Below are 21,434 nucleotides of genomic sequence, written 5' to 3'. Positions count from 1 at the left end.
GAAATCCTGCTTAATCAATCTGATAGACTTCTATGATAGAACGACTGGCTAGGTAGATGAGAGGAGAGCAGTGGACATTGTGTACCTTGACTTCAGCAAGGCTTTAGACACTGTCTCCCATAACATCCTCCTGGATAAGCTCAGGAAGTGTGGGTTAGATGAGTGGACAGTAAGGTAGATTGAGAACCAACTCTGAAAGGTAGAGCTCAGAGGGTCGTCATCAGTGGCGTGGAGTCTAGTTGGAGGCCTGCGGCTAGTGGCGTCCCCCAGAGCTCAGTACTGGGTCCCATCCTGTTCAACTTCTTCATCAACGACTTGGATGAGGGGATGGAGTGCATCCTCAGCGAGTTTGCTGATGCTACCAAGCTGGGAGGAGTGGCTGATACACCTGAGGGCTGTGCTGCCATTCAGGGAGACTTGGACAGGCTGGAGAGCTGGGCAGAGAGGAACCTCATGAGGTTCAACAAGGGCAAGTGCTGGGTCCTGCACCTAGGGAACAATAACCCTAGGCACCAGTACAAGCTGGGGGCTGACCTGCTGGAGAGCAGCTCTGCAGAGAAGGACCTGGGAGTGCTGGTGGATGACAAGCTGACCATGAGCCAGCAATGTGCCCTTGTGGCCAGGAAGGAAAATGGTCTCCTGGGGTGCATTAGGAAGAGTGTTGTCAGCAGGTCGAGGGAGGTGATCCTGCCCCTCTACTCAGCCCTGGGGAGGCCTCACCTGGAGTCCTGTGCCCAGTTCTGGGCTCCCCAGGACAAGAGAGACATGGAGCTACTGCAGAGAGTCCAGCGGAGGGCTACAAAGATGATCAGAGAGCTGGAGAATCTGCCCTAGGAGGAACAGCTGCGAGAGCTGGGCCTCTTCAGCCTGGGGAAGAGAAGACTGAGGGGGGATCTTATCAGTGCGTACAAGTACCTGAAGGGAGGGTGTCAAGAGGATGGGGACAAACTCTTTTCAGTTGCCCCATGTGACAGGACAAGAGGCAATGGGCAGAAATTGAAGCACAGGAAGCTCCGCCTGAACGTGAGGGGGAATTTCTTCCCTGTGAGAAAGCACTGGACCAGGTTGCCCAGAGAGGTGGTGGAGTCTCCTTCTCTGGAGATCTTCAAGGCCCGCCTGGGTGCAACCCTGTCTAACATGCTCTAGATGACCCTGTGTGAGCAGGGAGGAGGACTAGATGATCTCCAGAGGTCCCTTCCARCCTTACTGAGTCTATGATTCTATACTTGACCGCATAAAGAGCTGTTTTTGATGGGATGATTTTTTTTTTTTTTATTCTGCAGTCAAAATATTTTGCTTTGTTTTCAAAAGGGAAGATCTCACTCCTGCTTTTTAACAATGTTTTAGTTCACAAAATAACATAACTTTACGTAAGGGCTAAACAACACTAAACATTCCTAAAAAAATCTACAAAGGATATTGCTCATCTGAAATGAAATGGGGCTTTAATTTTGAATTACAAAATAATTTTAGGTTTACTCAAAATCCAAAGTACCCCATCTGCCCTGGATTTGGCATGTAAGCTAATRTTTTATTGATCATATGCACACATGAGCAATTCAGGCAATTTAACCGGCTCTTCTGTTTTGTGTATACATAGGAGGGGTTTGCTTTTAGTATTATTTCTACTGCCATTAATACTGAAAATCAGTAGAAACAACCAAAATCAATCTTTCAGAGTGATTTATTCTTATGATAGTAAAAACAAGTTCATTAATGGTTATCATACACAGAGAAAAAAAATCTTAGAACTGAAGCTAAATTAAACCAAATCTATYAAAGCATTCTTCTTCTACAAATTGGCTAATTGAGTTTTTTTCTACAGTAACAAAAAGTAGGATACTTCATCCAAAAAACCAAACAGTTTAAGAATTGTGTTCAGCCAGTCAAAACATTCTCTTAACCTGATTACAGTTAGAATGATATATATTTTTTTTAACTTCTCATCTTTTATCTCTAATGAATTCTCTAACTTCCCCCAACCATGATTCATACTGAGAAGTAATTTTAAAATATACAAAAAGAACTACACTGAAAATATCTAAATTGCCTCACCCAAATGGTATATCATACTGCCAAAAAAAAAAAATACAGAAAAGTCGCTTAAAAACTAGCTATGTAATAACTGTAAKGAAAACTTTTATCTGTATAATTCCTGACTTTGTAATTAGATAATGCAGACCACACAAATATATGGTAAGCTGTAAGGCCATTATACTTATCCTGTGTCTGTTTCTCTAAAAYACAGCATACAATGAGTACTCTAAAAAGCTTCTTCCAGATTATGAGAATGTATCACCAGGTAAACATTTCACTGCTTCAAAGTAGTTTTTCTTCAGTTCACAGGAGAAAAAAAAATCATCATTTCTGAGAGAGACGATTTCAGCAGAGGTAAAGCAAGATTCTCTTAATATATAATACTGCCAAAGTAAGTTGCATCTTGACTGGCTGTGACTGCTTAAATTGCTTGTATCACAAAGCAGTATTAAACTGTCACATCACTCTCATAGATTAATATAAGAGGAAGAAGCCTGACAGGATGGAACAGACTCACAGACTTTGTGTTGATGCACTGCTACCTGCATTATGATCCCAAAGAAGAAAAGCTGCATTTGCTCGGAGGATTTTGAAACCACGCGTGCATCCCTTCTCTCCTGTGGGACAACAGCTTGCAACAGTGACGTAGCTGCACTTGTTAGGTATCAAACTGGCAATGCCAAAATCAGATTAACACAAGTGATTCTATGCTACCAACTGCTTAATCTGAGTTCTAAGTCACTCTTTATAATTACGTATGTATCACTAAATAAGTCATACATTCTTGTATCCTTACTATCCTCATCTCTTCCGTAAAAGCAGTACTACTTTGGTGCCTAAAACAGAACAACATTYGGTCGACATTTTTGGTAGGAATCTTCCTCAGAACACATTGTTATTTACTGTTTTCAGTGTTTCCTGTTAGCAGAGAGCCAAAGATTAGGAAGTAGGCAAGTGAAAGAATGCATAATCATCTAAAATAAGGTGGAAAGCTAGGATCTGTCATATGCAAGTATATGTGACTAAAGAAGTTTAATAATTAGAGAGTAAYGCAAAGAAGGCTAAACCACTACAGACACTGGAAATTGGAGAGGCGAGGGAAAGGCTAATGGCAAAGGCATGGTACCTGCATGGGAGCGGGAAGCCTGAGTGTTTGCAAGGCCATTCATGAACGAAACCGCAGGTGAGCAAGGCTGCCCAAGGGTGACATGCAACAGCTTGTCCAACAGGGCTGCGCAGTCTCATRAATCCTGCCTGGCTTTAGGAGCGCTATTTGTAACTAACAGCTCTGTGAACTGGGTCATCCACTTTGTAGCAGAGATTTGGCACTATGGGAGATGGAGGGGAAAGCGTGACAAAGCCATCAAGGAGCAATCGACCCTGAACGGCTCGCACTTGGCTCAAAGCGCAGGGCTGCTGCCAGCTTGGCTCTTGCCCTGGATGGACGTTTCTCTGAAGGATTTCTGCAGAGAGCAAGGGAAGGAGTCAAAGTCCTCCCCTGGCTGAACACCTTGGAAGACTTCACTTTTCTCCAACTTTATACGTGATCAAAGTCGCTCTGGGGAGGGATAAGAGAGCAGTGGTTTAAAACGCATATTCCTCCAAGCCGGAAGAGTGACTCTACACCAGCACGGAGCAGCCAGAAAGCACAACGGAAGCAGGTGGTGCCTTACGTTCTGTAAAAATTTGGACAAAAGCAGGGACTCAGTTCTCAGAGGATGAGAAAAATGCAAGAAATCATTAATAACCAGCGACAGACACAATGAGCTAGACAAGCTTAGTTCTCCAAAGTCTGCACAATCTGGAAGTAGTCCAGGGAGTCAGCGTGGCTCTCTAAAAATCCTTCTGGGGAAGGCAGTAAAAGGTTAGTTTCTGTTAATGAAAAGGAGCAAATACTATCTGCGTGAGAATTTTTGCTTTTACAGAATCAGGTGCATCTATGAGATGGCAGATCTACCTTAGACCTAATCTCAGATGAGGTTACTTTTTCAGGATGCTTTCTTGGCAGGATTCCCCTAAACTAATTAGCAACTTCTTGTAAGCATTTTTCTGTAGAAATATCCAAAGATATGTATTAACGGATGTGGGTGGATGGATGGGCATACTGCCCACCCCTCAGGAACAGGGCTTTTGCTTCTCTTGATACCATTAGCAAATGAAATTCATCCTGATATAAAAGATAAGCATATAAAAATAATAAAGTAATATATTAGATACAAGTGCATGTGAGGGATAATTCAGAAAAACAGAAAGTATTTTAATGAGTAAGATTTTTTTTTTTTGTTTATTTAAAGTGCAGTTCCTAAGGTGTTCTGTAACAACACAAACTTTGAATAGAATTTTAACCAGTACTATTCACCAAGAGGAGCCAAGATGATGTCCTGCAGGATGAGAGATCTTTAGAATCTAAGACAGTTACACAAAGGGAAGAGATAGAGACCTAAGTCCAAGCTATTTAAAACTAAATTGTACACTCAGGAACACAATTCAGACTATAAAATTGCTTTAACAGGATTTGATGATGGAAAGGGTGTTTTTAATGTTTGCTTTAAACCRGAATAGAAACACAATAGCTTGTTTGATACCAATCTTCTGTAAAACTTGCATATAAGGACTACTCTAATGGAACTGTGCTATTAATAATAGTGACATTATGATGTGACTCACTGCTGGTAACACATCTGTAGATTTCTCTGGTTTGCCATACCTTAATATAAGCTAAAAAATAAGAGTAGAGGGAATGACTGAAGCTGCCGCAAATTCCCAAGGAGTATTTCTGTACAAATACAGTGTGCACGGACTGTCTTCTAGTACAGACTTGAATTATTAAAAAGCATATTAAATTAATAATTTAAAAGAGCTATTTAATTCATCATTACTGCATTTCCCTCTCCCTGCCCCGATATTACGGCCTTGCTCCTGCAACCACTACTGACTTCAGCAGGGCTGCACACAGGCACAAACTGGTCAACTTTCTGGAACAACTTACGGGATTGAGGCCTAAATCTAAAAGCTACACATTAATATTATGCTGATATGAATTTCTTATGGTCTTTTGTCTACCAACCCCTTTAAAAGCCATTTGGGTATTATTTATTTTATACTCACAATCAGGAGGCATTTTTTCTGTAAACAGCTTGTAATATTCTTTCAGAAGTTCAAAGTTTTCCTGGTTAATGTTTTCCTGCAAAGTGGTATCTCCAAACCTAAAAAAGCACAGAAAAGTGATGAAAAAGCCTAAAACACAAAGCCAAACCGTCCTTCAGAATATTTTCTTTGTACAAATGAAGTACTCTGTGTTAAATGTCACTTGATTTTATCAAGTATACAGTTACAAATCTCTCGTGCTTTGGAGCTAATATTCAGGAACAAAGTAGTAGCCCCTGGATATTTCTTCCAAAAAAAAMCATATTGACCAAGCAATCTCTTCGCAGACAACCATTCAGTAAGCACAAATCCTGTTTCCCTTTACAAATTCTGAACAGATGCAAGGGGTTTCTGTGGCAATTTCATATGCCACCATGGGCAGAGAACATCAATGCCTGTATCTCTTACCTCTGCTATTGCTCAGCTATATTAATTTCTGCCAGAGTCTACAGATAATATTGAAGCCAGAGAAGATGGAAGAGATACAAGTACGAGGAGGAAAACTTTTCTGACACAGGTGCACTCTGGTCTGAGAACATTTGTGGCAAATAGTCAAACTAATTACCTCCTGGGCCCTTTTGATCCCGTACTGCTCCTGAATTGTTCATTTTCTGTTTCCTGTGTCCGAAACTGATGAGAAAACTGTTTTCTCTGCTGTTGAGCAGTGATTTCCCCACCAAACTCCACACAGTTGCAACCCTCAGGCTAGACGACTTCAGCTGGCTGCAGCACACAGACATTGGCAGTTGCTCTGCTGTGCTGCAGCTTGGCTCGGGAGCTGTTCTGGGGTCTCTTTCAGCAGTCAGGTTTGCTGGGTAACACATCGTCCAAGTCCTCATCATCTTGCACCTCTCAGAAAACCCAGGCATCAGGGTGCCATTACACTTCTCCAAGAACTGGCTACAGAGGCAAATGTCTTTCTCTCTGAGACCAGAATTTCTACAACAGCAAAGTCTCACAGAGGCTAAAGCAAAATTTTCTGGTACTTCTACTATGACAGATATGGAAGAGAGGAATGTCCCCTGAGCAGTCAAGGCCAAATTTTTATGACTTATTTTTAGATTAGCCTTGACAAGAAACAGAAGATAGAAGAGGATATGGAGGAGCACAGAAACAGACATGACAAGTAACTGAGAAATTCAGGTAGACAAAAGGGGAAACAAATTGGAAGATATTAAATGTGCTGCTACAGCATGTAGAAGGGGATGAAGTACTTAAGAAGGCCAGAAAGGGAAAAGACTTGGCTACTTCCTCAATAGCTATTGCTGCCTGGCTACATGAGGGTATTTATTTTAAATCACATATATTCTCAGCTATGGTTTATTGAAAATGGAGATGTTTGGATCTATTAAAGTAAGATATTCTAGCAATTTACCACAAAGCATTATTGCTATTATCAACAAAAGATATGTTTAACCAAAAAGTATACGCAGTATTTCCAGTCTCAATATCAAAGACAAATACAAACCTCTAAACTTCAATAGGCAAATATCATCACTCACAACCATGAAAAGGCTCCCATAAACATCTACAAAATACTTGATGGCATCCCTTAGAAGCCCTTGTTAAAAGTTGCCTTTTTTTCCCAGCTGTCTACAAAAAACAGCAAGTCAAGCTCCTGTTGTATCACTGTCGCTCTGTATTTCCCCACCTATGCTTAGATTGATTTTGGTTTTGAGGTTGTACAGAATGCAATCTAAGCGTATGTATTAAGTCTCTTAGATGCTCTGCTCCTAAAACTAGCAAACAAATGTAGTAGCCTTATGGTAGATGTCAGCCTTGCATTTTTAGCATTGCACAAACTTGATTACTTAACATGACCCACAGATGTCCTCCTTTTGGGAGAAAACATTAACAGTCTGATGAATCTTTGACTAAAATTGTACTAGTTACTTAACTAGCTTCAAGTAATCTTTTCAGAGGACTAGTATTTACACCTTGGAATTTTAATATCAGCCTTCATGTTTCTACAAACACATCACTATTATGTTACATATTATTAACCATCCCTCCTGAACTCTGTCAGATAAAACATAACACTGACAAAACTATGTTCGCTTTATGGTCTGTGACTTGTCTGGCATCTTCAGCTCCACTTCTGAGATCATAAAAATTTGAAATTTTCAATCTCATGTTTCAAAGGGCCAGAATTCTGAACACTAATAAATTTCAAACTGTGTGAACTAGAAATCCATTTCACATCTGCATCCAAGGAAACCTTGGACTTAACTGTGTAAAACAAAGTACTCCATACATTGTATCTTTATTTGGCCTTTTCCATTATTTTGCATTATTTCATAGCTTGCCCTTACTTCCTTTAATTCATTTTAAAATACATACCAAGTGAACCTGAGATGGTCCAAGGGCACACAATAAAAAAAAAGAGATTGCTTTGTAATCCTGTCAGAAATACGCTATGCCAGCACAGTATCCTCAGATACTTTAATTAACACACAAGTTTTTCTGAAGGTGTCGTCTTACCTTTCTGCAAGTGTTTGCTGTTCATTGATTCCAACATTAAAGAGTACGGGATACATGCGAAGTAGCTTTCCTTCTTTAATCTCTTGCGGCAGCAACTCAAACATCTTTGCTGGAAGCTGGACCTCTATAATATAATGTTCACTAGGCAAAAAAAAAAGGAGGAGAATATTGATTGGTTTACTTGAAATTATAACTTTCCTAGGTTATAGAGAATGTTTAGGCTTATAAATCGATTCCCTTTGCTCCCTTTAATTGTGCTAAACCATAAAACGTGAAGATTCAGCTTGCTTGTTTTAAGAGCGTAACAAATTTATATGGAAATAGGCAGGTATATATAATTATACTCCCTAGCTTGAATTTGACTTCTTTACTAAAGTGAAAATAAGAATAAAAACGAAAGCAATAAAACAAAAGTCTTTTGCTTCTTTATCACTCTCTGCCAAAGTATCAGTGAGAACACTTCAATTCTTGAAATACATTTTTTGAGCTACAGAATGACTTTCTCTCAAGGAAGCCACAACTTGATCTTATATCCATTCTAAACACAATATGCATAATGACCCATACTCAGCAAAAACTCTGCACTAAACACAGAACAAAATTCCCATTCTCTTCAGTGGCTGGATTTTCTCTGCATGGTCACAAAGCATCACCAATGCCAAATTGATTCCATGAAGATAACAATTAAAAGCATAGGCTCTGAATCCTAAGGATTCAAGGAAACTTGAATCCTATTTTGCAAGTGATGTGATACAATAGTTTTGGTTTTAAGTTTGTGTTCATGGTCCGACTTTCTGAAAAACACTATATAGCCCAGATTTTATTTGTGTCCTTCATTTGAAGCCCTCAGACTGAATTTCACCTGTCTTTGGGGATTGATGCCTGATCCTACATGACAGAAACAATAGCATGCTATTAACTTTGTCTTTCTTTATTAAGGCAATGAATCTGATAAAGAACAGATTAAGTGCAGACTTGTTTGCCTCCAGAATCCTGCATTTTAATCATTCGAAGAGGGCCAATCGATAAAGGAGACTGAACTCTGCAGAGCACACTACAGATCACCATCAAGAAGAAAAAGTATTAGAGCAGCATAGGGAAGGTGGTTCTATCTCTTGCATACAGACACCAAGCCTAAGTCATCACACACAACGTGAATGCAGACTTAAGATGGAAAGAGATGGGTTTTGCTGTTTTGACTTCACCTAGTTATCTCTGCTTAAAGAATATAGGTTGTATCTATTAAAAAGATCTGTTATAAAGTTCCTCCAGCTTTTATTTTAAGCAATTGTGCATTTGCCAAAGAATTAAAATACAGTCTGGAGCACCCACAYGCAGAGTTTTGGGGAGAAAAGGCAGAAATCCTTGCAGAGGAACRGCAGCTTCTGCACTGGCTCTAACATCCAGGACTAGCTGGATGGCTGAGTGTCACTGCCTGGGAGCAGGTGTTTGGAGAAACAGCTCAAGCTCAGGAGAGCTAGTGATAGTGTTTGGACCTCTGTCCTGCCCACAGATCTGAGAACCGAAAAATTGGTCCAGTACAACAGATGTAGAACAGCAACACAATTACATTCATTTAGGGCAACAGCATATTCCTTGGTTGGGGTTAAAACCAGCAAGTAATCTTAGAGCAAATCAGATGCTCTCTACTGAGGCATATCCAGCAGTTTTGAACGAAGAGTAAGGCAACATGTCTCAGAGAAGGGAAAAGGAAAGAGGAATGGGGAACAGAGAACAGGAAAGACATAGCTCTAATTCCCAGCTAAGTCTATCAGGTGTGCATTTTATCTACTTCATCCATGTGAAGGAAACAGAGTTAAGCACGGACAACAGTAAAAAAACTCCTTACAAACGAACTTGGTTTAGCGACATTCACTCTCAGCCCACACGGTAGCACTCCCAGTTGCTGTCAAGTGCTGCCAGAACACGTGTGTGATGGAGCGCTGTCAGGAGGTTCAGGAAAACATTGGCTTTGTATAATTTAAAGAACGTGTGCTACTCAACCAAAAACGTCAAACCACTGCATTGCTGTATTTSACACCCCAAAATCACTACAAGTCTCTCAGGATGTGAAAGAACATTAAGAAATGCCTACCTTTATGCATGATAAATTAAGATCAGTACCATTTTTTAAAGAAAAAAATTGCAAATACCTTGCATTTCCCTTGCAAATTCCATTTTTTAAAACATTTTTTAAAGTCTCAGGGATAATCAATTGAGCGGCCCTATCACTTTATCATCCTAACTTTTAAAAATCTGTAACCAATTGCACAATGACAACATCCCATTTCCCATCACACGGAAAAAGACTGTTTTACTGTGAGAGTCAGCTATCAGGAGAGTCCAGTAGTAATAGTGAAGTCAGGTGAAAAACAAATCTAAGTACCAAGATCTGGAGAAATGATTTAGCTCTAATTCATCAAAACTTTACAGGTCCTAYGCTTCTACAGAAGAAACAGTAATAAAACAATACATTTTCTTGTCACGCAGTTTCTCTCTTTTATGGTTAGATTCATTGTAGCAATACTAGGTGGTTTTGGCATGAGATAGATGTTCAGGCTGCTACGTTTTCCAATTAGAAGATGACTTGGCATAAAATCATCACGTACTCTTTAACATTTAATGATCTCTCAAAAAAAAACAGAGTGGCGAAAAACCCGACATATTTAAGAGGGTAATAATAAATCATTATCTATTTCAAGACTCATTATTTTAAATTTAGGTATTATATATTTAAATGCATTACTAAATGTGAAACATGACTGCTTAAGTGTATTCCTGTCTTCGACTTTACCTCCCTTACACTGTAATATTCGTTAGCACCACACACACATGAAGATCTGCCCAGACAAGCCCCGCAGCAGGGAGCCAGCTCCTTGCGCCCACCGAAGCTGCGGGCTCGTGGCGCGTGCAACGAGCGCAAAGCAAGCTGCCGACAGGCACCTCGGCTCTGCTCTGTAACAGGAGGAGCGCGCAGCCATCGCGGGTCAGCCGTGAAGCGCTTTTCCCAGCTTCACTTCTAGCCAAGTGACAACTTTTTAAATCCCTTCAGTGTGCCTGTAAGTGGCTTGCCTGATCATACTCTTGGATGAAAACATAGTAAAGCTCTGCGAGGCCTCAAAGTTCATGTACACAATCAAATAAATGCTACCGAAGCATTAAAAGAAATAAATACATGTTAACAACTTTCATRCCTAATAAGAGAACCTGAATGCCTGAGCTGACCCGCACGCCGTCGGCGTGCCCGAGGCCGGCACCCCCAGCGACAGGAGAGCACGCTGCTCCTCACTGCCACCCTCTTTACACTGACTTGCTTTAGACATTAAAAGCTTGGGCTTAAGCACTTCCCTGGAAAACCAATTACAAGTGAATGCTCCGACTCCACCAAACAACAACCGGTTGATTAATTTTCTGTTTTGAACTTCTGCAGTATTTAAGTCTCACTTTACTGTATAAAATTTGCCCCCCTTCCCCCTCCCTAAAAAAAACAACTGAAATGGTCTGAAAACTGTGTGGGTTTTTTAAAAAACTTTATTTAGAAAATAGTTAGCTGTTCCACTACCTTTTCTTCTATGATTCACTTCCAATGCTCTCTGATAGGAGCTGTCTCTTCACAGCTGTAACAGCAATGAGGCTCCACATGAGCCTAACAGCCTTTTCTTTTTTTTTTTTTTGATTGGTTGGTTGGTTGTTTTTAAAGACTGCTACCATTTCCATTCAGCAAATACCTGCCAGTAAGCACAGTATAGCAATCACAAGCAGCAACTGTTCTCTCTAAAGATGGGCTACTCCATCAACCCAGAACGCCCGAGGCAGCTTAAAGCTCAAGTCTCAAAGCTAGGRCCTCCCGGTGCAACAGTTCAGCGTACTACAGAAATGGCAGCGAGCCAGCAACTGCGGCTGCTGGATTTTTCAAGATTTTTGACTGGTGTGATTTACAAAGGATGCATTTCTGCTGTTTTATTTATATACACCATAATTATTCTTAATTATTCCCCAGTGTGTTGCCTATCATATGCTGGCCTTTCTGCTATTTATTTCAACCTCTTCTCAGAAGGCCCCCATAGGATGAAACTGAATCGTCCAGAATAATTAAGTAAATTAGTGTGGTGAATGCTCCCTTCCGAGGAAACATATCTTTTCTAAAAGTTGCTACTTTTAGTCAAATTCAATTTACAGTCATCTGAAGAACAATGGTACTATTAAGGATGCRATCTCCGCAACATGAAGAACATTCAGAACTTTAGACTAGAACAAAGACGAAAAATCCATTTGTCACATGTAACAATCTTTTTAACCCTATTATGGCAACAATTAATAAAGTATTTCAGTTTATGTTCTGATCTTCAGCATTGCTCATGTGAAATGTATAATTTGTAAGTCACTTTTGTGTGAAGATTTCAGATGCTATGTATTTCCTGTATGATCTTCAGCAAATGAATTGGCTTCATTTTTCAAAACTGACCACTGATTTTTGGCATCCTAATTTTTCAGTTCCCATCTTCAGACAAGCAAGGCCTAATTCTTGCAGATGCTGTGTCATTTGTCATACTAAAATATAAGCTCTGGACAACTCAAAACCAAAGTACCTTTAGTTAGAGGACACTTTTATAACTTTTTAACCCTGCCTCTTCCCTSTGATTCAGTGTTCGGATATGTAAAATGCAACAGAAACTCAGCACACAACTCAAACTTTTACAATTAATTTTTATCAATAATTGCAACCTTTAGATCCTCATCAGGAAGGTAACGCAAAGCCCATAGGACTATTACCTTTAAAATTTTCTACAATCTTATTCAAATCTCCATTAATCTCACAAAAAGTAAAACCATTGCACTTTCCATATAGCAGAACTCAGCAACAGGAAAAACATTATCTGAATCTCCACATGCTACAGGTTAAAACTACATGCCATGGGCTCCAAGAAACAGAAAATTCTTACCGCCTTCCAGTTATAATAGGCAAAAAATCTTCTGATTTAGCTTCAATGATTTTAAACATTACTTTCTGCAAATCTGAAATTCCCACAGCCATGTCTTCCAACATACCTGCTTCTTCACCTGTACAGAAAGGTTGCAGATGTTATTAACACAGCAGACTGATCAGTCAGCAAATAGGTTATAGGAAGGCAATACAGGGATTACATTTTCCAGTCTGTGCATCTAAAATCACACTCCTAAATCCACCCTGAAGGAGCCTACACRAAAGCAGATTGATTTTCAGAACTGCTGAGAATTCTCTGTGGCCCAAGTGATAACTATGGGCATTAAGCATTTCTGAAAATCAGCCTGCTGTATGTAGGCATACAAAAACCTCAAAAAAACCCACCATTTTTCTCCATTCTGAAAGTGTTTTTAAAGATTGTCCTGCTGTTAGAGAACAAAGGTTTTGAAAACAACAACAAGCACCCTGCAAAAGGGAATTTGACAGCCGCCTGAGAGTGAGYGTGAGCATCTGCAATTGCATGGGAAAGGCAAAGTGCTGCAAAAATGCTAAACCCCCCTACTTTGGCCAAATGTTCTATTTGGGGGAAGGATTTTGATGCATCTAGTTCAAAGCATTGTGAAGCATATTGCAGTTGCTCTCTCCCCRCGTCCTTTTTAATAGCTATCAAATATTGGCATCTGTAACAAGCTGGGAAACAAGCAGTTATCAAGCTATCTTCACATCACCAATGCTGACACGTGGTTTCCAAAATGCTGACAGGGCTAAGGTTTAGGAGTCAGTAACTCTTTAAACCTGCTCTTTGTGTTAGCTTTAAAAACCTAATATAAATCAGGCTAAACATCTATACGAAAAGACTTTTTATTATTAAAAACAGGAAGTTCCCCTAGCTGTATCAACAAAATTAATCTCCTGTATTTAACACAGTACAGTTCAGCGCACTCAGTGGAACAATTGGCAGCTCGTGTTCTCCAAGAAACTGAAAAGTAAAATACTTTTACTTTTGATGCAGAATTGACATGCAACACTGTACCAGTGGCTTCAACTGTGGCTTCAACTGTGCTATTATACAGCAGTCTACAGTCTCCTAATGGATAATGTGTCGATTCAATAAGCCAAATTCCTCAAAGTGGAATATAAGTTAAAATAAGAACCTACCAGGCAAACTTCTTGTTTGTATGTATAAGGACCTTTGTTCAAGAACAATACTTACTATACGTACTAAGGAGTCCTTCATATTGCACAAGCAATCCAACAGTATGAAGCTGCTGTAAAAAGCCTTGGTCATGTAAACCAGTGTGCAGTCTGATTATAAAGCCACAGACCAATCCAGCGAGCTTGAAAGACAATGAAATAAAGTGTGAAATTAACAGATATGTTATAGTTAAAATAAGACTTGCTAGCGTTGTACACAATACCAGTACCATTCAGATATCTGATAAAACAACAGAGATATTTAGTGACTATATCCCTCATCTCAGATTAAAATGTTCTTGAAGAATTTTGTGGTATAAAAGGCAGTAAAGTATTTCCTTACTTTATACAACAGAAGTTTCATTTTTTTCATAGGTTTGTGTGTGATTTACACTCATGTAAGTGAGATCAGAGCCTCCCTTAAAGGCTATATACAAATAAGGCTGTAACTTCTAATGGATTTAAAAGCAATTAGGCACCTAATGCAACTGGATCTCCTTGGTACTTTCACCCTAACTCCTTAAGTTACGTTGGCAAACAAACACAGTTTAAGGGAGAAATCTGACCAATCATTTAGAAACCATCTACCTGGAAAACACAATCTACAGAGAAAGACTGAAAGAASTTAAGTTATTTACCAAGTGAAGACAAGTCTGAGATGAGACATTACAACAGACTTCAAACAAAAAATACTGCTACAAACTGAAAGGGAATAATCTGTTCTTCACTTCCAAGGCAAACAGGAGAAAAAATATATATATATATAATCTGGCTTGAATGGCAACAAGAAATACTCGTGCTGGACTTCAGAAAAAAAATTATCCAAAGGATGAGGAGAGTTCAATATTGGAATAGAGGATCTTGGAAGGCTGTCAAACTGGCTATGTAAGTCCTTCTTTATGCAGAGGTGAAGGATTAGATAACGTCTTCTGGCCCACTCCAGACTACTTCTGTGACTCAGTGATTGAGTTACTATGGATTTTCATCTACTATTCACTTCTCTTTTCACAGTATAAAACATTTAAGTGGACGTGATGACAAAGACATGAAAAAGTTTTGTTAAATTGAACCCCTCCTCCCAAACCCCACAAACACTGGCATGAACTYCATTTTAGCAATGCCAGTAACCTTGACAGCCACCACAGTAGGAAATAAATGACACGAGATAACCTACTGCTTGACTAAAGACGATATCTCTCCTTAGGGTCAGCATCAAACATTGTGGCAAACCGCACGCGAGTTCCTGGAGCAGAACAAATGTCATCGACTGCTTCGCCCTGGTCACCACCTCTCCCATGCAGTCCTTCAGCGTAATCACCAGGGGATAAAGCTGTTCATACCAGTCACCTGGAACGAGACAGATCATCCACTGCAGAACAGGAAAGTTGTGGTAGAAATCCTTCTCAGTTTGGCAAGGGGGCTGTAGCAGCTGTGTTGATCCTCCCAGACTTCTCCTCAACACTGCAGCTCTACCCTGACCACTGCAGCACAGCAAACACCATTGGAGCATTTGCTTAGAGGATGGATTAGAGTTTACCACCAAGACTGGAGCTAAATCCTTGGCCTAAACACAAATATATCCTGAAACAATGACTTTCTAAGGCAGACCTAGCTACTCTGCAAAAAACATGCTGAAGCGTTGTTCACAACGCATAGAAGGAGATACGTGAAAATCCATTTAGTCCAAGATGAATACAACATTTCAGGAGGAGGATCTCCTCTTCTTTCCATCACTGACAATCTTGCTATCTGAGCAAATAGAGTGCAGTCAGAAGAAGGGGAAGAGCCTATATTTAAGAAGAATTGAATGCTGGAAGGCAAAACAAAAGAACAAGCAGTCATCTGGGAAGGGTATTATCTGTTTAATGTACAGGCTGGAAAAATACTAACCTTCAGGTCACATTCTTTTTTCAGCTTCTATCCATTTTCTCTTTAAATATTTAGAGATATTGAACTCATCATTTTTTGAGTTACTCTGAGCAGACAGACTTATAACTATATGTTTTGCTCTGTGGTTAAAGCGTATGTTGAGGAATATCATAAAAAATAGACTAGTGAAATATTTGAAACATGAGATTCCTTAAGACATTAACAATGAAACAAAAAGATAACTAGGAATGGATGAAAACTAGAATATAGCTGACCCAAGTCTACCTGATTATAAGTCTATTCCTGAATTTTTCAAAAGTTAATAAAAACAGACCTTCATTCAAGCTGCAAGCTCCTCTCTAAGAGAAGCAAATAAAAAAACCCCAGTTTTATTGTTACAGTTTAAGAAGAAAGATAAATCAATGTGCCCAAAAGAATCTAAATTAAATGTAGGGACTGAAACCAACTTAATACTGTCTATCACTAACTCACATTTTCAGTAAATTATTGCAGTTAAGAATCACTGATAATTAAAATTTGTTCTATTTAAATTGTAATTATGTGGGAGATAACAACAAATTGTTTCTGGTAACATTGAGTCAGACCAAGAAAAACTCACTAGTACTGAAGAAGTCCTTTAGGCAGGAAGACGCAGCTGTCTGCTGGCAGGGTTAATTTGGCTATGCTTTGGAAAAAATACATAAAACAAGTAAGATCGCACCCACCCAAGCAGACTAGATAGAACTTTGAAAGTAGGAGAAATTGTAATAGGGTTTAGAAAGAAGGATGTAAGAGTAAGGTCAGAGCAGCCAGAGCAATTTGGGTTGCTTTGCAAACAATTTGTGGTCAGACACAATGTGTTTTAACACACTAATATTTCTTTAACAACAAATACTGACTGGAGAACTGTTCCTTGGAAAAGAATAAGTATGAAAAGGAAATTAGGGCCATCAGGAACAAAACAGAATATAGGTTGCCCCCACAGTTTCATGCTAAAGCAGAAAGACAATTTTATATATGACACTGACTAAAAGAGCACTGATAAGCTGCACGCCAAGGCCTGCTGCACACATTTTAAAAAGACTGCTCAAAAAAGGGAGCATGTGCAGAAAAGAGCTACCAAGATTTAAAGTTTGATCTCATTAAGCTTATCAAAAAGACTGAGCAGCAGCTTTCTCTTCTCTTCTTTGTGAGAAGCAAATAAGAAGTATTGAGGAGATCTTTATTCTAGCAAATAAAAGCAAACCAGGAACCATAAGCTGGAAGCTGATGCCAGACATCTCACTTAAAAGTAAGGCAGGTGCTTCTAGCAGTGAGAAACTAGAAAAATAAAACASCCAGGGAAGTAGCAGATTGTCCATCTCTCAATGTCTTTAAAAACAGAACTCTTTCCTGGAAGATGCACTTGAGCGAAACACAAAACAGAACTCATTAAGTCTCAGTTCAGCTGGAATTTAACGACATCTCACATACAGCAAGTCAAACTAGACAACAAACTCTCCTCTCCAGTCTTAAATTATATTAATTTAAGAAGTCAATCAGTAGACAAGYGACAAGGAAAGCAACTACAGCAGAATGAGATTAAAAGATATCATGTACACCAAACCAGTGGACAGGGCTTATGCGACTGGAATAGAGTTTGTTGTCAATATTCTATTTTTGAACTTGAGAGAGTAATGAAAACCACCGTGATTCGTCATTTCAAAGTAGACCTGAAAGTTCAGCCAACAGACATCTGTTCCATTTTCATGTCAAAGAGGATCTGGACACAGACACAACAGCGGATCTTGTAAATAGATGTTCAGCATGAGGGCAAGAGAGAAAAAGAAGGATTTCCCTAACAAGCTGCACTTGTGACCCAGCTTTTACAACTTCAGGTTACTTGATTAGGGCTAAAGAGTATTACAGACTACTGTTTTTCGTAAAAGAGCAAGTCATGGACTGGTCACAAGTCACACAACACAGATCATTTTCTACTGAGTTGCTGCTTACCCAGTCACTCCTTGTCTTGCACTTCTGCTGTTTTAAGAATCTAACTCTGTACTTGTCCATACTGAACYTCATCCTATTATGCCATTTCATCAAGATCAGTTCTCATCCTACTCCCCTGGTGCCTAAAGCTTCTCCCAGCTTTGTATCATCTGTAGTTTTTTATAAGCATCATCTGTTTCTTATCATCCAAGTCATTAATGAAAATATTCAGTAATACTGGACCCAGAAGAAATAAGTGGATTCTATCTCATACAACTTCCAAGCTGGCAGTAAATCACTGATAACTGCTTTCTATTACAATTTTCTCAATTATTTTGCACATACATTGTGGTAGCTTCAAAATCATTTACTTGTAAGAATTTTGTGCAAGACTGTTTGGAGTATCTGACTGTACAAAGGTAAAAATGGGACAGATTTGATAATATTACCAACATTAGTAATTTTTGTCAGTGATAGCTGGGGACAGCTAACAAAGGATTCAAATTCTGGAATTCTCAAGRCGATTTTTCCCATTATTAACGATCACACTAAATCTATGAAAATAAATGAATAATGTCCCAAAGAATACAATGCTGTGACGTAACTCTGTAGAATGCTTTATTTACATAGGTATTTTGCTTTATAGAAAGCCTATTGTCATTATAATTCTATTTAGTTATGCTTAAAATAGCAGTTATCCAAAAATAAAAATGAAACATGAAGTTTGTAGCAAGAAAAAGAAATCATTTTATTACAGAATGTGTTCGTTTTAGAATGGAATTGTACTGGCCAACAGGAAACAAGATAAAACTATACCCAAATGTAATTAAATTATCCACAACAACCGTCTGACTCCTTGCGTATACTGAAAATTCTTGCTCACAATTCATAAGGATGCCCAATTCCCAGAAGGTGGAGCTAGTTAGCAAGTCTAAAAGACAGACTGCTGTGTCATTTACTATGCTCCATTATACAAYTAGAATAGGCTATTCTGTTTTGAAAACAGAGTATTTATGAATGGAATAGTATATGGAAAATTGAACTGCTTGATATGCATTGGTAAGTTTGGAATATTAAAAAAAATGTAAAGAGATAATATTTACAAAGAGAGCTTTAAAAACCTGATCTGAATTCAGGTTAGATTATTCTGATTCCTCTTGCCACYGTATTGCTGACATGTAAGGATGCTGCTTGGCTAGGAGTCACCGCTCTCCAGCRAAGTCCAAAAGATTGAGAAGTGCAGCATGTCTCACCATTCCTCCTTCACAAGAAAACCTGCGCCTGGCTCAGATTTTGAGCCAGAAGATAGGCACATTGAGATTCAAGATCTTGACTCCYGCACTAACTGATCATAGCTTGGTAGAGTCACTGAAGAAGGCAACGGTACGAACTATATTACTTTCGTATCTCACACATTCAAGAGCTCGCAAAATCATTGATCCTCTGGATCTCAAATTTCTTTTRATTTTCTTTAACTGCAAGATTCGCATCCTAAACGAAGTCAAAAATAGACTGAAGAAATAACTGAATGAGTAACCGTTTCAGAGAGGACGCTAGGAGCAAGGAGATAAGCTACAAGAAGGCTACACGTTGCTAAATAGACAAGGGCAGGTTGCCCTGTTTGGAATACTTAGCAAAAGTACATACATAAAAGTAAATACAAAAGTCCTAAAATCCTTTGGTAAGGAAACAAACAAACAAACAAAGAAACAAAAAACAAAAAAGCCAGACACATTAAAATGGAGGGGAGAAATTAAAAAAAGAAATATTATTACCACTATGCAATTAGTGTGGGATTGAAAGGAAAGAACATGTGCAGCACAAGCACTGAATAGATACTCTGCTTCCATTATTAACAATGAGCTGTGGAAATTGARTTTATGATAGAATTTGCTCTTTGGTCGCTGGAAAAATGCCTTTCAGTCCTATGTCCTCTTAATCAACATACCTACACAAGCAAAGGATCTGCTTAGCATCCAGCTTGCAATTTCTACATGATAATATCCAAACTGCAGTATGTCAAATTGCAAGTTAAATTTGATAAAAAGTTTGGCACGAAAGCAGGCTCTTGTTCTTTTCAAAATCAGGCCCATTGAGTTGTTTATTAAAACATACTGGTAATCAAATAGAAATAATCTTGTGGTTTTGCAATAGCACTCCTTTCTCCTTTTACCCTTGCAAGATAGAGGAAAAAAAAGCTAATCCTATCACTGCTGTCCACACCATCTAAAAATCAGTAAAGGTCTTTGATGACTAAATCATTTCAAAATGTAAGTGCTCTGAAGATAAAATTAAAATCAGAGTTAAGAGTGGAAGAAAGCATAACCTCTTCGCACTTAGAGCCACAGAAGGCTTTAAAGATGTATGGCAATGAAGGTAACAGCAGCTACCCAAGACGTCAGGAACAACCTATTCACTGCAGCAAATCTCTTACTCCCTTAACACATATGAACATGCAAACAACCCATGAGAGGACTGAGGCAATACAGGTCAAACACACTGATCAGCTCACGGCTTGACATCAGAAACTGAACGTTAGACAAACTCTGATGTCGTTATGGAACAGGCAAGCAAAACCAACCCACCCAAGAGAATCCCCCTCCCACAGCTGGAGCAAACAGCATGAATTAACTAACCCACAGAGTCTGAATTTATTCTAACATTACAGAATCATTCTTCTGAAATAATCTTTTTTAAAGGGAAGTTTAAAACTTAATGTGGCTTGTGTATTTGACTTCGCATCATAAGAAGGTCAGCTTCCTATTTATTCTTTTTCCCAGTCAGGTCTTGGAGCTCAGTTTAATTCAAGGATGASAGCTAATTTCTTTGAGAAGGGATGAGATTTTATCCTAACAATTCTTTAACATTTCTCACAAGAGAACCACCAACCTGAGCAGGCCTTCCTTATATTTCTGCAGCTAATATAATAGTGGTTTACTTTGACTGCACACCTTTGGTGTCAGGAGGAACAATTCTGAATTCCTGAAGATTATTCCATATTGATCATCTGAGATTTTAATATGATCGCACTAGTTGATGGTGAAAACTGAAACCAATGAATCACAGATACATAAGTGTCAACACTTTGGTTACAATGGAAATAGCAAAAAAAAAAGGCAATGGAAACAACAGATAAAAAAGTAAGRCAAATCTAATATAGGGGTAATGGATAAACCTTACCACAGAAGCATTGTGAAACTTGATATTCTCAAGTTTTGTTTAAAAAAAAATTTGATCCAATCAAGTGTTTTTCCTTTCCCTTTCACATTGTCTTTAAACCTTTGTCAATACCTGAATCACTTTGAGAAAGACAGAAGGGGCAAGTTTTATATTCTGGCTACACATAGCCCAGTAAATGAACCTATCAAAAAGAAGAGAAAGATATGAAAGTGAGGAGGGAGGTGGGGGGAGGGGAGAAAACRGGAGGAAATAGGTGAGATTCATCGAGTTTTGGAAACAAATGTGATGCACAGATAGGTTTAAGAGAACAAGAAAGAAAAACATGAGGACAAGGAAGGAAAGAAAAAAAGTTTTACAGAACTGATCTTATTTCCTCAAAATAATGTCTGCTAATCAGGGAAGATGTACTTTAAGAGAGAATCTTTCATCTCCATCTGACTAAATAGTAACTTCACAGTACAAGATCATCTTCTGAAGATGGAAACAAAACTAGAATATAGCTTTATTTTGCATTTTCACCATCAATTACATTTGTATGTATGCAATTGCCCAACATACGGAAATACAGAAGGGTTTAATCCAGAACTGCAACATCTCCATGAGGGATAGG

At 38.8% G+C, this 21,434-nt stretch overlaps 1 protein-coding gene across 3 annotated transcripts in view; it reads right to left on the bottom strand.

Annotated features, from left to right (window-relative positions):
* The window catches only part of INPP4B (inositol polyphosphate-4-phosphatase type II B), a 467,312-nt gene that overhangs the window by 36,209 nt on the left and 409,669 nt on the right, over positions 1-21,434 (bottom strand). For all 3 annotated transcript variants that reach the window (XM_085313208.1, XM_085313210.1, XM_085313209.1), the window contains 5 exons: positions 14,979-15,151; positions 13,824-13,947; positions 12,609-12,726; positions 7,666-7,806; positions 5,146-5,243 (listed from right to left, as the gene is read on the bottom strand). In XM_085313208.1, coding sequence (XP_085169334.1) covers positions 5,146-5,243; positions 7,666-7,806; positions 12,609-12,726; positions 13,824-13,947; positions 14,979-15,151 — 654 coding nt within the window. The remainder of the gene's footprint in view (positions 1-5,145; positions 5,244-7,665; positions 7,807-12,608; positions 12,727-13,823; positions 13,948-14,978; positions 15,152-21,434) is intronic.

Source organism: Rhea americana, unplaced genomic scaffold, assembly GCF_003343005.1.
Source record: "Rhea americana isolate MKP2758 unplaced genomic scaffold, rheAme1 scaffold_38, whole genome shotgun sequence".
NCBI lineage: Eukaryota > Metazoa > Chordata > Aves > Rheiformes > Rheidae > Rhea > Rhea americana.
Note: the sequence above shows the minus strand (reverse complement) of the source record. Positions and strands in the feature narration are given on the sequence as shown.